Source organism: Anthonomus grandis, chromosome 22 (genome assembly GCF_022605725.1).
Source record: "Anthonomus grandis grandis chromosome 22, icAntGran1.3, whole genome shotgun sequence".
NCBI classification, from domain to species: Eukaryota; Metazoa; Arthropoda; class Insecta; order Coleoptera; family Curculionidae; genus Anthonomus; species Anthonomus grandis.
This window is the reverse complement of record NC_065567.1, coordinates 24,674,224-24,691,746: the sequence shown is the minus strand read 5'-3', so window position 1 is coordinate 24,691,746 and position 17,523 is coordinate 24,674,224. Positions and strand designations below refer to the sequence as shown.

General features: G+C 33.3%; 2 protein-coding genes across 3 annotated transcripts; one reads left to right on the top strand and one right to left on the bottom strand.

Annotated features, from left to right (window-relative positions):
* LOC126748585 (HEAT repeat-containing protein 5B) lies at nucleotides 1-12,979 on the top strand. 2 transcript variants are annotated; one of them, XM_050457922.1, is made up of 18 exons: nucleotides 1-139; nucleotides 212-373; nucleotides 426-637; nucleotides 2,096-2,244; nucleotides 2,454-2,747; nucleotides 2,798-2,958; nucleotides 3,018-3,411; nucleotides 3,846-3,965; nucleotides 4,021-4,519; nucleotides 4,572-4,845; nucleotides 4,914-4,946; nucleotides 5,802-6,098; nucleotides 6,159-6,683; nucleotides 8,766-8,936; nucleotides 8,994-11,096; nucleotides 11,168-11,381; nucleotides 11,554-11,699; nucleotides 11,754-12,979. In XM_050457922.1, exons 2-18 carry the CDS (start codon nucleotides 248-250, stop codon nucleotides 11,925-11,927), a joined length of 5,892 nt encoding a protein of 1,963 aa, XP_050313879.1. In that variant the 5' UTR covers nucleotides 1-139; nucleotides 212-247; the 3' UTR covers nucleotides 11,928-12,979. The 2 variants fall into 2 exon arrangements, with proteins under 2 accessions (XP_050313879.1, XP_050313880.1); XM_050457923.1 differs by lacking the exon at nucleotides 4,914-4,946.
* LOC126748586 (very-long-chain enoyl-CoA reductase) lies at nucleotides 12,919-16,805 on the bottom strand. The gene is made up of 5 exons (XM_050457924.1): nucleotides 16,468-16,805; nucleotides 16,058-16,410; nucleotides 13,701-13,917; nucleotides 13,453-13,645; nucleotides 12,919-13,193 (listed from the first exon to the last, which is right to left on the bottom strand). Exons 1-5 carry the CDS (start codon nucleotides 16,474-16,476, stop codon nucleotides 13,066-13,068), a joined length of 900 nt encoding a protein of 299 aa, XP_050313881.1. The 5' UTR covers nucleotides 16,477-16,805; the 3' UTR covers nucleotides 12,919-13,065.
* Between the last annotated feature and the right edge of the window lie 718 nt (nucleotides 16,806-17,523).

Genomic DNA, 17,523 nt, shown 5'->3' with positions numbered 1-17,523 from the left:
GTCATACTGACAATCGTTATGTCACAATAAATGAAAGAAACCCAGAAAATAAACAAAATTACAAATATTTAGCCCAATTCGTCATGATTTAATGTTTATTTTAAATTTACTTTCACAAATTCAGATCTAGCACTTAAAGGTAAGTAAACTTGATTGTCTTCAAAGTGCCACAACCGATTTTAACTTACAACTCGCTTTTTACCAAATATAGGCCTATTTACCCCAGATATTTTGCAACACCCCAAAAATGGAGCTTTCCCATAGCTTAACATTAAATGAAGAAGCATTAGCCCAAATCTCTGAGGCTAACAAGCCAGTGTTCATATTTGAGTGGCTTCGGTATTTGGATAAAGTCCTTGTTGCAGCACAGAAGGTTCTCTACAGTGCTCCAAATAAGCTCCTTACTTAATTTAGTAAGTTTTTAGAATGATATTAAAGGGTGCCAAAAGCAATTAGTGCAGCAGTTAATGAACCACATTAATAACTCTCCTGGGCCATCCACTCGTCAATTAATAGCCAGATGCCTTGCCACCTTGTTTTCAGTTGGGGATGCTTTTTTACTTTTTGACACAGTAAATCAGTGCAATGATATCCTTAAAAATAAGGATGATAGCCCCAGTTTTCTACCTACAAGACTGTAAGTATGTTCATTTTAAAGTAGGTCATTTGTATTCAGTTCACCCACATAAGAAATAATGATTATTTCAGATACAGCCAGCTTATATTATTTATTATAACAGTATTAAAAAAAAACTATAATGCAGTTAATTATTATACAGGCTGATGACTTGACTTTAATTTTAAGGGTTAATTTAAAAAAAATTCATGTATGTCCGAAGACACTTCATTTCATATATGAATAGATTACCTTTACATATATGTATGTTCTTTTATACGATAAAATGAAATGTTAGTTTTTTAGCATTTGGCTAGTTAAATCTGAATATACAACTATCAACAATTCTTAATATTTACACAAAACATATGTAATTATATTCCTAAAAAATATTGCTCAATGCTTTAATGATGATTGTATGTTTGTTGGCAAATCATTGAAAAGGCATAATAAGATTTTCTCTAAGAAGTTTTTCTTGTATTCACTTGAACACTGTTATACTTTTCTTTCGGTATTATATTATATGCATGGATATCAGCCCCCTTTCTTAAATATGACTTAAAATGTTGTCTTGAGTTTTCTAAATTAATATAACATTTGTCCTTTCAATATTTTGCCGAACTGAAAGTGTATTAAGTGTACTTAGCATATATCTTATTGGTGTATATTTCCACACTCTAAATGTATTCATATATCTTTATTTTACTGTACCTGGAGTCTATTTATATCATCTTGTTTACAAGATATCAAGACATACTACTTTAAAATGTGGAAAAATAATTGTGTTGTAAATTACCTTTCTAGTCCAAGAAGATATATGGATTGACATTCTTTTAAAAAAAAACAATTTATTTCCTAATTTTGAAATGATTTACAAAGTCTAATTGTGGGTCTAGATTATTTAGATATTTTTCTTGTTTATTTAGATGAAATTCCCTTTCATAAATTACGATCTTGGTTTATTGGCCCAATTTTATCAAGAGCACTTTATGTACAAAATCTTTGTTCAGTGTGTACATCTACAGATTTATAGTTCCACTTTTTGCCTATTAGGTCCATAATTAAGAATGATATTTTATCCTTGGTTAAAGTGTATGGTTTTTATAAAGATTTATATTACATATTATTATCTATGTACCCACAATTTGATGGTTATAATAGGAAACTTTGATGACAGTTCTTTGGCATCAAAATGTTGTCGAGCTATTTGTAACTCAAGTTAATACCATAATATGAAAAAGCTTGTATATACATTTTTAACTTGCTAGTATCTGTAAGTTACTAATATATGTTAATAGTTCTTACTGCAATGTACCACTGAAACATGCACAAATTGACCCACTTACTGTTAATGCTTATAATAGTTTTTTAGGCCTAAGGGATAACATGAGAACTTTCTAAGCATTAAAAACTCTTAACATGCATAAAATGTATTAAACTCTCTTTATTACAATAATATAAACATTTTATTTTTGATAGGGCTGCCATATGTTGTGTAGGAACAATGTATGAAAAACTAGGAAGAATGATGGGAAGGTCCTATGAAGAAACAGTACAAATTTTAGTAAGATCCTTAAGAAGTGCAGAGTCTCAGACAAGAATTGAAATAATGCTCACATTAGAAAAAGGTATTATTTTCTTTATCCTATTCCTATCTTAGTAGTATGACACCTGAATGAAGACAGTTTTACTAATACCCAAATTCTTTATACTAAAACTCCAGATTTAATCTTCTTATTGGAACACATGTTGAGAATAAAATAAAGAGTTTTAGTTAGTAATAAAACTTTTGTGAATCAATATTTAAATAGATGAAACTCTTATTTCCCAAAAACAGTTTGCGCTGGTATGGGGAGTGCAGCGATAAATATCCACAAAGACATCTACAAAGCAGCAAGACCATGTTTGGTGGACCGCAATATGGCAGTGAGATGTGCAGCCTCAAAATGTCTCCTGGAACTTTTAAAACATGCTACATTTCTCCATACAACTGAGCTTGAAAGCTTAGCAACTTTATGCTTCAGAGCTTTCGATGGTTCCAACTATGAAGTGAGGTGTGCTGTTGCAAGGTTGCTGGGTACTTTGGTGGCAACTACTCAGCAAAACCAGAAAGAAGGCAGCAGCAAGAATGGTTGGTATGTTTTGATTTGATGGTCAGTTTTTACTGTTTTGGTATTTCAGCTCTCGTTAACAAGAATGTGAAAGTGTTTTCTCTGGATGAAGCAATGGGAATATTGATGTCAGGATTTCTTCGTGGTGGAGTTGGATTTTTGAAAGGCACCGGAGAAATTATTAAAGGGAGTTCTGGGGTGAATAGGGAAGTCAGAGTTGGAGTTACTCATGTAAGCCGAGTAAAATTAATAGATGATGTTTTTAATTATAGATGGATTTATTATTTTAGGCATATGTAACGTTTGTACAAATACTGGGAAGTTCCTGGTTAGAAAAAAACATGAAAACATTTTTGTCGCATGTCTTGTATTTAGTTGCCAATCCAAAAGCGGCCTCCTCCCATGTAGACGCTGTGTATTCTAGGAAATGTATAAATTTCATTCTGAGATGTATTTTTGGCAGAATGTTTGGCGAAAAAGCACAAATAACAGCTTGCAAGCAAATAGCACAGATAATTGTCAAAGAAATGAACAGCATTGATTTTAACCCAGAAAATGCTAAGGAATTTAATCAGGAAACTTTATTTAGCCAACACCTTTTAGTGTGTGCTTTGCAAGAAATTGGAAGTTTAATACTGAGCTTGGGAACTACAGCACATGTCCTAATTACTGATCAATCACTGAGTATGTATTAATCTAGTTTATATTTCATCATGAATTTCCTTAGAACATTTAAAGGCTACAATTAGTAAAAAACATATTCATATATTCTTTGTTGTCAAAAGAGGAAATTTTCAGCTATATGATGATGTTAGATTTTGGCTAAAAAATTAAAAATAGAAATCGGTATATCTTATTTATATCTTGGTATATCTTATTATAAGCGCAAAAAGAACAACTTTAAAACAAGAAAATAATTATTAACATTCCTATGCCTAAAACCGCTTCTAAAAAATTTGAAATGGCAACACCGCAGGTAAAAGCTGATGTCATCATGCGAAATGTCATTTTGACAAACATTTTTGTGTTTACATTTTAAGAACTGCCCATAGTTCCACGACAATCCTAATTCTAGCATTTTAATGTTCTAAGAGAATTTTAATTATGGTTTATTTCAGATGTTATCGACGTTACTATGGGAGTGCTTGTCCACCCGTGCCAAGCTGCTAGGTTGGCTGCTGCCTGGTGCCTTAGGTGCATCTGTGTTGCTGTGCCTAGTCAAATATCTCCCCTTATAGGTAAACAACCATAGATGTAATTAATTCTAAAATTATTCTCCTTTTTATTCTTTAGATCGTTGTGTGTCTGGTTTAGAGCAATACCGCACATCCCCAGAGGCAATATCAGGCTATAGCTCAGCCCTAGTAGCAGTTTTAGGAGGTGTAAAACTATCCCCTCTAGGAGTTCCTCACACAAAAGGCAAAATTATTTTCAACACAGCAGAAGAGCTGCTACGCAGCGCGAGTCAAAACAGCCGTTTATCAATTGCACGTACCAACGCCGGTTGGCTACTAGTTGGTGCAGTTGCTGCTCTTGGACCTGCAGCTGCACGACCGCTACTTCCTAGAATGTTGCTATTGTGGCGCAATGCATTTCCTAGATCAGCAAAGGAATTAGAATCGGAAAAAGCTCGTGGAGATGTTTTTACTTGGCAGGTAGCGTTAGAGGGAAGGGCAGGCGCTTTGGCTGCTATGCACAGTTTGCTGTTGCATTGTCCAGCGTTGGCTACTGGGGAAGATGCTGGAAAACGATTGTTGCAACCCGTCGAGGCAGCGCTTGCCATGCTTACTAGGTAATATTTGGTTGAACAGAAATGTCAATATTGTTAACCCTTCGTTTTTTAGCCTCTCAGGTGTTTTAAAGACTTACGGTCAACAATTAAAAGCCCCGGCCGCAATGGTACGATTGAGGCTTTGTGAAACTCTGCTTCTGTTGCCTCCTCACTCCTTTGAGAGTTCGTACACCCATTTGTTAAGAATGCTGGTGGCTGAGTTTACTTTAGCTGAAAATCCGGCCAATACAACGACTTCTCAATTAAAAACGGTGTGCCATGCTGATGATGCCATTCTTTTGGGCACTTGGCTACAAGAGACTGATCATGGAACTATTGAAGATCAGGTAATGAAGAATTTCACTTTTTTGGTATTTTCAAATGGGCTTGTTATGAAACTTTTAATTGTTCTTAGATGGAACCGAATAGGAAAAGTGATAGTGATCATGTGAGTAATAGATTAACGTTGATTTGAAAAGCATTAGCTTTTTTTTATTTTTTTTGGTGCTAGTTCACTTCATACATTTCAGCAGTCATCTTACTATTTGACTTTTAGATTTTTTTTTACAAAATAGTTATTATTATACAGTGTATTCACAGTGAAAGGAAAATTCATTTAAAAATCAGAAATTCATTTAAAATTTGACTTATTTTTCTGACACGTCGATTAGCATTGTCACTTGCGCGTTTTTGCAATAAAAAATTTGGATACAGGGTACCTTAAGTATTTGCTAATTGCAGGACAATCAGCATAAGTTGCATTAAATAGATTACAAATTTTTAGTTGTATATATCCACTTGGTTTCTAAAATCAATCATCATGAGTATTTTAATTTGTTTTTTTTCTCAGATAAATGCATTTTATTAAAAAAAATTATGCGTGAAATGTCAATTATACTCACAAAGCGATGGCAAACCGTTATCAAGTAGGTTGTAAAATTGGAAACTGTTCGAAAATAGCAAAGTCTACTTTCTTTTTAAGAAACGACATAAAAAAAAATATTGACGCCATAGTTTCTACTTGAGGTACCATGTATAGATATTTTTTATTTGAAAAAACGCACAAGTGACAATACTAATCGATGTGTCCAAAAAATAAAAGAAGAGAAAAATAAATGAATTTGTTCCTTTCATCGTGAATGCACTGCATAAACCTAATGTCTTGCGCTATTACATTACTTTAATCCCTCATTGATTAATTAAATGTGTTTTAGTTGGACTGATTGATTCGAGTCGAAATGTACTGTATACTGTATACATCGAAATATACTAATACACTGCTAACCACTTCCGTGTTTTCTAGCTTCAGACTCACAGTGCAGCAGGTTCCGGTGCCCTGGAACATGACCCAAGTTGCCTCTTCAGAGCTGGAGGCTTAGAAGACCCTCCCGGTCCCCTCCCTTTAGGAGTAGCTGTCATTGACGCAGCTGTGTTGCTTTTCGGTCAGCTATTCCCTAGGGTGAGCCATAAACATCGAATGCAGACTCTGGATCATTTTGCCGAATGTGTTCGGGCATCCCGTAGCTCTCGACAAGAAGCTGTGCAGTTAAACGCGTTTGCTGCCCTCCTATGCGGATTGCGCAGCCTATCTGCGGCAAAAGTATAATGAAGTTACATGTCGTTAAACCTTCAAGTTATTCTTTTTTTTTAAATTATTTAGGCATCATTGAGTGCAGAGGAAGCCAAACGGGCAGGGGCTCTAGCTACAGGCGCTCTAGCCGCCCCTGGTGCTCCTGCTGTTCTCCGTGCAGCAGCAGCCGAAACTTTAGGCAGACTTGCTCGAGCTTTAGCAGATCCTCGATTCACTGCCGAACTGATCCAAGCTAGCATTGAACGTCTTAAAACAGCAAGAGATGCAGCCTCTCGTACTGGACATTCTTTAGCATTGGGAGCATTGCATCGCCACGTTGGAGGCCTTGGAGCAGCAAGACTAATGCAAACCAGCGTTTCCATACTGCTTGCTTTAGCACAGGATAGAGCTTCTGCGGCTGTGCAGGCTTGGGCTTTGCACGCCCTTCGTCTTTGCGCAGATGCCGGAGGTCCTATGTTTAGAGGTTTTGTTGAACCTGCGTTGGCGGCAGCCATTAGACTACTTTTGGAGACTCCACCGGCTTCTGTAGATGTTTATAGGTGTGTAGGCAAGTTGTTGTCATCACTTATTACTACTATTGGACCAGAACTTCAGGTAAATCTACATTATCTTATTACTACTATATAGGCGTTGATTTGATAAGTTTTAAAATGTTGCAAATGTGTAGCTCTTTTATAGAGACTCTTTTATAGAAAACTGCAATTGGTGTCCCACTCTCTAATGTCAATAACCCACTGAACTTTTCGGATATAAGATTAATCAGTTTTTTTTGTAATTTTTCACCCATTCTGTCTTCTCTTTTGTTTATTATTTATACCATCGACATAATAACAGCTCCATTTTTTTTTGTCGCATTCAGGCATATGCTGATGATCCGCAAATCTACGTTTTTTTTAATCAAGAAAAAGGATACATGAGATGGTACAAAAGATAAACGCGGATCTTAGCAAAATCAATTTACTCTCTTTTAAGCATAATCTTAAATTAAATAGTGAAAAAACGAAATTGTTATGTTTTGGGAAAAAAACTAAAAGGGAACTTATCAAAAACTCTTTGAATTTAAATATTAATTGATGACTTAAATTTGTCTTTTTACTGCAAAAAATCTGGGCGTAACTATTGCTTAACCGCTATTGACAAATATAGAATACAAACAGAACAAGATGCATGCTGCACAGTTATTTATGGAATTCTCAAGTAATATCATGTTTAACACTTAATATCGTCAAAGACATCATTTGTCAAATTTTATTCAGAAGTTGCTTAATGTCCCTGGATTCTCAAAAACTTTAAAATAAAATTTTTACCTAGGACAGCAATACACAATAGAAATGTAAGATACTGGCATCGCTATACTATACCACAACTTAAATCTGCAATGTCTGAAAGATCATTTACATATATGTAACTCTATTGGCATATACAATTTAATTCCGGATATTTTTAAGATTTATATCAACAAATTTGATATCAAATATTAATTTATTATAATATTTTAATATAAACAAAATTGCTGGGTGATCTGTGGTCAGATGGGCTCCTGCTGAAGATTTCGACCTATTAATTGAATTCATTTAATATCGTTGGACGTTTTAATTTTTCCTTTTTTTATTACCTTACAAAATAGTAGGCATCTAATTAAAATAATATTTATGTCATATGATTTTTTTTTATGTAGATACCTTTTACAGAAATGCATTATATATAACAAATATAATTTATTAAATTATGTCAAATTTCATATATATAGACTTGATATAACAGACTTTGCTTATCGAAGGTACACAAGTATTTTTTATGTTAATTAATTTTCCAATATTTTGTTTTCTGGAATTTTTGTAAATAATTAATAAGTCTTTTATTATTATTATTATTATTAAATACACATTTTAAAATGTTCACTTAAATATAACATTTCTACATACTTACTATTTTCCTGAAAATCCTGCAAGGTACATCAATATGCTGCTGATATATCACAACATTTTCTTTTGTTGGAATTGAATATAATTATGCAGGAAAAGCCATAAATAAAGATCTACATAGATTGTTATTATATTCAAATAGTCATGCTCTTCTTACTAACCCATCCAAGTCAAAACTTATGGTTTTTGATAAAGACAAGGAAAGTGTTGAACATCTATTGAAGAAGCTTAATCTCTAGTTGTCAAGTTGTTCTTTAAATTTCGTATTAAAACCTGTCTACAAAAAGCCCATACAGCACTAAAGTTACTTTATCCGCATAGGCATTTAATACCAGAATCTTTAAAAATTAAGCTGTTACTAACATTTTAGTTTTGAGCCAATTTAACTATTCTGATGTAAGTACAAAAATCTTGTTTAAGATACATCTATGCAATTAGAAAGTACGAGCCAGTTTTTCATAAACTGAAAGACTGTAACTGTCTAAATATGGCAAAAACACACAAATTAAATTTTTTGCTTTGCTTTCAAAAAATTATAATTAAAAAATATCCCTTACTTGCAAAGGAAGATTAATTAGTAGCATAATGTTTTCTGCGGACAGTAGTTGTTTTCTTTGTTTTCGGCTACTTTACGTTTGTTTACGGTTTTTTTGACTACTTTTTCTGTAAATCAATGGCAACATTAATTATATATATTATTATTATTATTTAAAAAAAAGAAAGAAATGAATATATTTAATTAACTTTTTAGGGAAATACATCAACAATATGTATGGCTCGTTCATCATTCTTATGTGCCTGTGCTGCACTTCAAGGACATCCAGAGCCTGTAGTTCAAGCCGAAGCTACTGCTTGCCTGCAACAATTACATCTGTTTGCGCCCAAACATGTTAATCTTTCATCGCTAGTTCCAACTCTCTGTGTAAGTAATGAAATGCACGAGAGTCGTATTCTTAATTTAATCGAATTATGCTTTTAGAGGGCTCTATCAAGTGATCATCTACTGCTACGAAAAGCAGCGATTTCATGCTTAAGACAACTTGCCCAAAGAGAAGCCAAAGAAGTATGTGAGTTGGCGGCAGCTTTAGCAAGTGAAGGCACAAACGTAGAGGGTCTAATTATAACAGAAACTGGACTCCCTGGAGTTTTCTTTGGTTTACTGGATACTGAGACTGATTCTAGTTTAATCAAGGATATTCATGACACTATTATTAGCATGTTGCAAGTTTTAGCAACTGGCCAGTTAACGGAGTGGCTGGGATTATGCAAAGATGTCCTTACAGTAGCTTCAGAACCTGGGGAAGATCAAAGAAATGGTCTTGATGTACCAGAAGATGACGATCAAGAACAGTTTCATGCTGAAGAAGAAAATCAGCGCTCAGTGCAACCCAGGTGGCCTACAAGAGTTTTTGCTGCTGAGTGTGCAAGGCGAGTACTTTCAGCATGTACCGCTAAACGACTGGGATCTCAGCTACCAGATTTAATCCGTATGGCATTTGTTGCTGCCACAAGTGACTCTGATCCATTAAGGCTCGAAGGATTAAAAATGCTTAGAGAGATTATCGAAAAATTTGCTACTGAACCAGAACCAGAGTTCCCGGAACATTTATTACTTGAACAGTTCCAAGCTCAAGTAAGCGCTGCCTTGAGACCAGCTTTTGCTGGTGACACGGCTCCCCACGTTACAGCTGCGGCATGTGAAGTTTGCTCTGCTTGGATTGGTGCTAGAGTAGCAAGAGATGCTGCTGATCTACGCAGAGTGCATCAACTAATCGTCTCGTCACTGGGCAAGTTAGGAAAACCGTCAGCAGCTGGCACTTTGTTGTATAATGAAGCTATGTTAACCTTGGAACGGTTAGCAATATTAAAAGCTTGGGCTGAGGTGTATGCCGTTGCAGCTGGAGCCAGAGGACCACCAGATTCTGGCTTATTAGAACTAGTAAAGCCGCAGTTGGCCACACTAGCACGCCATTGGTTAAATGCCTTGAGGGATCGCGCATTACTCGCTTTGCCACCAGAGTTTTCGGGTCAGCTGCCACATGACGGTGGAGCATTTTACACAGCAGAAACAGCTGAAGCTGCTAGACAACATTATACAGCTTCTTGGCCTCCAATTTTGCTTGCTGCAGCATTATGGCTCTCTCAACCATCAAATACTACAATTTCTCCGGATGATGAACCAAATAACAACCCGGCACCTGATGATCATTTTAGACTGCTTTTTGGTACTTGCATTGAGGCATTATGTGGACCTAGAGGCACTGAGTCTCCTGAGATTGTTGATACTTGTTTAAGAGCTCTGAGAGGTATTTTGGAAGTTTCCAAAGCAAGAGAGCTTTTGCTTGAAGACCCAGCTCTTATTGTTGAGCTTTGCAATGTGTTGCATCGCTTGGTGCTTACTTTGGACTCGGCCGATTGTTCACTGCTTTGTATGGAGGTTTTGCAACAAGTTTTGAGAGCTGCAACAAATAAATTGGACGACGATCGAAATAGACAACCGGATAATGTTGAAACTCGTACAAGAGATGATCGTGATGCAATGGGCGAAGGAGGAAAAGATGGGGACTTGGATCCAGATAAGTCATTGGTGTTTGCTGCTTTAGAAATTTGTTTATGTTTGATTGTACGGCAAATTCCCGCATTAAGTCCGACTCCTCATCCAGCAATGACAGGAGCACCAAGAGTAGCTGACCCAAAATTACTCGGGGCAGCATTTAACGCCTTGAGTGCTTTACCAGGACTCTGTTCCTTGCAAGGAACTTTATCAGTGCTGCCGACTCTCTTGTACCTTGGTACTGGAGTACTAAAAGAAGCTCCATCAGCTGCACCGGGCGCACTTCAACTTTTACGAGTTTTAGCTTCAGATGAGAGGGCAAATGATGAAGAATGGAGGCACCTATTGCAAAGTGCCCTGGCTAAAGTTATTGATTTGGCGAAAACTCCTGGCCCAGACGAGGCTGCTCCGTTATTGGCTATTGCGGTGTTTGTGCTGCATGCACCTTCTGAAGTAGCTGCTGCTCCCAATTTACAATATCCGTGTATTAATCATTTTAGGCAGTGTTTGCAGAGTAATGATAATCCGGTAAGTTCACATTTTCGTAATTACTGTTTGATTTGTAACAAATTTATCTTAAAAGCTTTTTCCTTTTTTAGACCAAACTAAAATGTATCAAAACCCTAAAATCACTTTTCTCCCATACGGAAAAAGCAGTGGCGACACCCTACATACACTCCTTAGCCCCACAACTGGTGGAATTTCTATATTCTGATAATGCTAAAAGAATAACCTCGAATGAAGAATTCTGCATAACAGTCGAAACAATTAACGCTGTTGAAAGCCTGATAGCGTTAGCTGAACCACATAACAGTAAGTACTAATATATTCTTTTTTTTTTTTAATATATAATTTAATTCTGAAATTTTCTTTTTCATTGCGCATAGGAAATATTATGCAAGGCAAGTAACTGAATAAACAAAATAACTTGCACATATTAACATTTAGAAATATGTATATCGATTTTAATGATTGCCATTTTTAGGAATTCAGATGCTTTCTCTTCTTGTGCCAACTCTAGTTAACTATTTACTCCAAAACCCTTATGATAAGTCTTTGAATAAGTATTCTGTTTCATTGCATGAAGTGAGCTTGGAGAAATTGATGAAGATCGGACCTACATATCCTCAAGTAAGATTTAAAGGAAAATGCCTGAACTTTTTTTACATTGTATTTTTTTCTCAGGAATTCAAAAAACTGATGAGTACCTCTACACAACTCAGGACAAAATTGGAAAGTGCCATAAGGTCAAGCCAGCAAAACAGCATAAAAGTAAAGAATGAAAACAACATTAATCAGCCAATGTCAATTCATATGCCAACAATAAAACTAAAAACCGATTTTAGTAATTTTTCGTAAATACTAGTATATTAAAACGGTTATAAAGGTGGTTTCCGAAACAATTCTAGTACATTTCTTGGATTAAAATAACCAGATTCAGAATAAAATTTAACAGTAAGCGCCTGAAGTAATTTTTGTTTTTACAAATTACTTTAGGCCTTCTATCAAACTTTGACAATGTATTCCAAAAATGTGATTTTATAGAAATCACGTTTTCACCCTTTCGGGACACCCTATACATCCGCCGAACTCGACTACAAATATTTATTTGCTTTGCACTAAAGCTTTACTAGTTTCTGAAAATAACTAACAAACGCGATCTTATTTTCAATAGTGAAAAGTATTTTGGCAAACATTCCCGTGACATAACTTTGGATTTTCGCTAAATCTTGGCTATTAGTAGATACAAATGTTGATATACAGGGTGGTTATTTAGATGTATTTATTTATTGGGTTTTTCATCGTAAGAAATTAAATTTACAGTTGGTAACTTGTATACGCATGTATCTACGAGGTTAGAAAATTTATTAACCTAAAAGGAAATAAAAAATATATATTAAGTAAACGTATGTTGAATTAAGGATTTTTCGACTGCACTTTGACCATAGTATTCAACACGTTGAAATTTAAACTTTTTATTTTTTCTTGACTATACAAAGAATAATTTGTAATATTTTAGCCTTAAACATAGAAATTGAACGTCCTGATTAGCCAATAAATTGTTAGCAATATTTCCAATATCAAATGTAATGAAAAGAAATGTATGTATGTATGTGTTATAGACTGAGCAAACTATTATGTGTAATATGCTTATGCAAACTTTCCTATATCAAGATAATGGACACGTTAAAGTCAAAATTAATTCAGATCTACCTAGGGCGATATTTTTGCCTGACTTTTAAGTGTCTAAATATAATTTTTGTGATATTGTTTAAAACGAATCTGAATTTTTATATAATTAAACCCTTATACATTGTATTATGATTTTATAAATAGTATTAACCAAGGCTTTAGTCTACTTTTATAACTTTATTTCCAAATTATTTCAATACAATAAAATATTAAACAAGCATCAGTAGTTTTATTAACAGAACACCTATTACATTGTAACAAAATGATTTAAACCATTACGTATGGAATACATTAACTTAATAAACTAGAGGATGAAGGGCAAAATAGCTTTTCTATTCCTGGGATAGTCAGAGAACTCTTTTTTGTAATTGCGGTGCTTTCCTAAGGCCCAAATTGACATTTGGTAAAGGCCAGCCAATGCAAACAAACCAGCTGTAATAAAAAAAATCATTTAAATCCTATCTCAGAAGTTATGTGATTAATTCATTAAATGCGTAAGTGAAAAATTCCACAAGGGTATACTATAAATTTAAAGTAAAAACATTTTCTACTAATCAACTAGCAAAATATCATTAAATATTCATAATTATCACTAGGTGACATGATGTGTAAAGTGATAATTATCTATTTAAACAAGTTACCACAATACAAAAATTGAATTATTTATGTTACATTAGACAAATACTCTTACCTGGTACACAGGAAGTTAAGAGGGTAAATCCAAGCCAAGCACCAAATTCATAGGTGTAATTAGGGCAAGATACCAAATTGTAAAGTTTAGTCAGTGGATTAGTATTTGGCATAGGGATTTTTCTCACTTTAGTTCCAGGAGGTCTTAAATCCCTCAACAAAATGTGAATGCTCAAATTTCCAAGTTCACAAACCTAAAAATGCAATTTTTTCAGAACGGTTCTTTTACATTTCATAAAAAAAACTTACCGCAAACAAAATTAATCCAACAATTTGCATTGTGCAGGGAGGTGGAGTGAACAATGGGTGATTGACATGATAAGCAACATACATGGCAAAGCCCCAGTAGTATCCACAGTTTTTAAAGAGGTTTCTTAACGGCATAGTTCCATGTGAGAAGCGATGAATGAAGATGGTTTCATATATTCTTTTCATGTAATGGATACTCCAGCAACCTAAAGCAAGACTAGAACCAAGAAAAATTATATTAATAAGGTTTTGAAAACTTATCACTATATTAAATATTTAGGATTACCAAAGATAAACACTTAAAATGGGAAGAACACTATTCACTTCTATTAATCAACTATAAGGATTTGAAAATAGAAAATCACTGGTTGAGTCCTTATTAATTTATGCTTATGATCTGGGGTGTTATATCAAAAAAATAATATTTAGGGAAAATAGACTCTATCTTACTGATCTATTATTCTGTCAAGAAATTATTTACTTAATTATTTACTAGTAAATTATTATTTACTATACTCGAACACTGTATATAGGAATTTTGTGTTCTTTTACTGCAAATAGCAGTGAATTAACGCATGATTCCATTATGCTACAAAAAAATAAATAAAAAATTTGTTACTTAACTAAATGTTATAATCTTCTTCCAAATAGTATAAGAAAAAAAATATAAGAAAATATTTATAACTCTAGAGTAATTTCTGATATGCTCAATATAGGTTTGACTCACTGTTTTTACTTCAAAATAGAGCAATTCACTTTCTGTCTAAAATAGGATATTGTGAGTCCGTACTTTTTGTAAAACATACAATTTTAACACTTTGTCACTTTTATATCTTACAGACTGCAAGTTTTATAATCAAAAATCATAAAAATAAAATTATAAGAGATAATTCTTTTGGTACTAGGCTCATTTACAAGTCAAAAAAAATCATTTGTTAATATGAGTAAGAAAATCATTAACCACCTTCCTCTTGCAATTTATGCTTTAGTAATTAATAATAAATTCAACATACAGATTCATTTACCAATTCCAAAATTCTAATTTTATAGTCTTTAATGTAGTTTTGCACCTAGACAACTGTATGTGCAAATGAGAAGAATAAAGTTTGCTCTTAAATATACAATGCTATTCACTGAAAAATGTTCCTACACTCCATAATTGACTTAGTTACTATGACAAACAAAAGTAGATATTAGAAAAAAATACATTATTGTAACCTGTTTCTGTCCTTATCAATTTATTATTTTATTAAACAGCAGACATGTTTTACACTTTTTACTAAAAATTTTAACTTGTGTTATATTTTTAATTGTTATTGGTAGCATATTATATAGTTTTGGGGCTATGTAATTAAAGGATTTTAATAAGGTCTAGCATGTGATTTGTTACATTATCCAATGACTCTGGGAAAAGATGTTGAGTTTTGTTATTAATGAAAAAATGGTCAATGCATGTTTCGTATGCATCATATCTTGTACTATTCTTGATAAATGGTATGTAGCCAAATCTTCCTAGGAGGCAGTACTCATACAATTGGATCATTTATATCTTTTAGATTAATGTTAAGGTTACCTGTTAAAATTTGAAAAGCTTTTGAGGGCTGAAAAATATTCAAGCAAATCAGCAATAAAAAGATTACCACAAGTTTGAGGCTACAACTTATAAATGGCTGTAATATGGAAAGATACATCACATATGTCAACGGTGATCCTACTAACCATTATTTTAGTTCTCTCTTCCCCTTCATTTCAATTAAAATTGATTATAAAATATATCATAATGGGAATCATGTAAAGATTGTAAGAATTTAATTTAAAACATTCAGTCACAATATGTTAACTTACCCTGTTCTATAAGCAGAAGCAACTTATCAAAGTTTTCCTTAACACTTCTTATGGTTATGAAATTAGATCAAAAGCTTTAAAGAAAATATTGGTCTCATAGGCCCTGTTATGCCCTGGACCAATATATATTGGTCTAGATTTTACTGCAATTAATAATTTATGTTTCTTTTATATAATATGTGTGTTTTTAATGTTGTTAAATTTTCAATGTATATTACACATGCTTCTCATTTTTATACTCAAGAATGTTATTCTATACTCCCTGATATTAGTATTTTATTACGATTAATTTGGCCTATAGCAAGGCTTTGTCAACAACTCTGTTTGTGATAATAAAGCTAGTTTTTGAATTTGAACATATTATTGTATGGATATTTTTAATATTTTCTTATGCAATGCTCTTTATGCATCATCAGGTGCAACTTATAAAGTAAATAAACCTGTTAAATTTTTGTAATTATAATATGTGGATAAAAAAAAATAATCTGTCAATACTATGATGCTTTACTTACAGTGCTGTGGTTGATAAAGAACTTTCATCCGCAATATCTCCATAAAATACCCATGGTTGTGTTGCGATAATGTTATACAAGACCAAAGGCCCAGCATATTCGAGAATAAATACTGTGTTCCAGCCAATTTGAGGTCCCAAGTCTTTAACATAGATTTTTCTAGTGCTCCCTAAGGACTGAACGTTAAGTTCATCTTGTAAGTCTTTTCCTTTTTGCTCTGCTCTAACCGATTGCCTTTCGACAGGGAGCTTTGGTGAAATTGCTGCGATTTGTTTCTTAATCTCCCTGACTTTTGCATCTTCACTTACAGAAATTTCTCCAATTTTTTTGTTGGAGGTAGTGAAAACTTCCACCTGTGAGTAAGAGTTTGTAAAAGCAAAAAAAAATTAAAGTTTAAGGCAATTTCTTACCTGAACCATGACTCAGCTTTATTGTGTGACCTAAACTACGTTCGTATGCAACAACGATGGACTTAAAAATGCTAAATTATCGTTTTATAATTAAAAATTCATTGGTTTATAGGCAAGGTTAATGAAGTATGTTTTGTTATGAACATTGACCTTTGACACTGGAAAAATTTACTTTAGTCTTGTGCCTCAGAACGAGAAAAAACTTTAGTTATTTATTAGTGGGGCAACCAGAATTCTTTAGATTTTTTACTGTTTAATACATAAAATATGGATTCAATTCCGATTTAAAAAAGTAATGTAAACAGTTTTCAGGTTTTTTTAGGTTAATTGCTTTTTTTTTTAATGAGTATTGCCGCGACCTCTAGTAGCGAACCAGTGAAACTAATACAAACCGTTAAACGCTTTAGTCCGGTAAAATTAAATTCTGAAATTTCTACTTGATTTTAATTTCCGTTCAGCAGTCGCTAGAGCGTAATATAGATGCATATTGACATAGAAACACAACACATTTAGCGGTTAATTACTAATTTTATTAAAATAATTATCAAAGACCACATGGGGCGTTTTTAATTATGTTGAAAGAAGTGCTTAATAAAACTTATTAGATCAATTAAAAATTTAATAATGAGATCTTTTCTTCACCTGTGAATTTCGTTGTTATATTAGTGGAAGCATATACAGTGAACGGCAAAAATATAGAACAAATTCAATAAAAACTAAATGACGTATCACATGCCATACTTTTATTTAACTGTTTCTAAGATACGCGGTTTTGTAATTGCTGTTTTTATGAATTTAAAAGCCTCTAAAACTTATTCTACTAAAAATAGATATTTCACTTTTCTATTTTGACTTTTTAATTCCCTTTCCCTGAAAACATACAAAAAATAATACATGTCAAAAAATATGGAACAAATGCACTTAAAATTGTTTAAGTATTTAATAAAAAAACAAGCATTACTTAAGGTATATTGTCATGGTAAGTAAACTGTCAAATATGACTTGTGTCAGTGCGTAGTTAAAGTACAAATTTGTAAATATGGTTCTTGAATGAAA

Excerpts from the sequence above, each read along its gene's own strand:
- LOC126748585 (XM_050457922.1), top strand. The coding sequence starts at position 248 with ATGGAGCTTTCCCATAGCTTAACATTAAATGAAGAAGCATTAGCCCAA. Across the intron at positions 3,412-3,845 it reads AATTACTGATCAATCACTGA|ATGTTATCGACGTTACTATG; the intron begins GTATGTATTAAT and ends GGTTTATTTCAG. Across the intron at positions 4,520-4,571 it reads GCGCTTGCCATGCTTACTAG|CCTCTCAGGTGTTTTAAAGA; the intron begins GTAATATTTGGT and ends TTCGTTTTTTAG.
- LOC126748586 (XM_050457924.1), bottom strand. Across the intron at positions 13,646-13,700 it reads TTGGATTAATTTTGTTTGCG|GTTTGTGAACTTGGAAATTT; the intron begins GTAAGTTTTTTT and ends TTGCATTTTTAG. Across the intron at positions 13,194-13,452 it reads CTTAACTTCCTGTGTACCAG|CTGGTTTGTTTGCATTGGCT; the intron begins GTAAGAGTATTT and ends TTTTTATTACAG.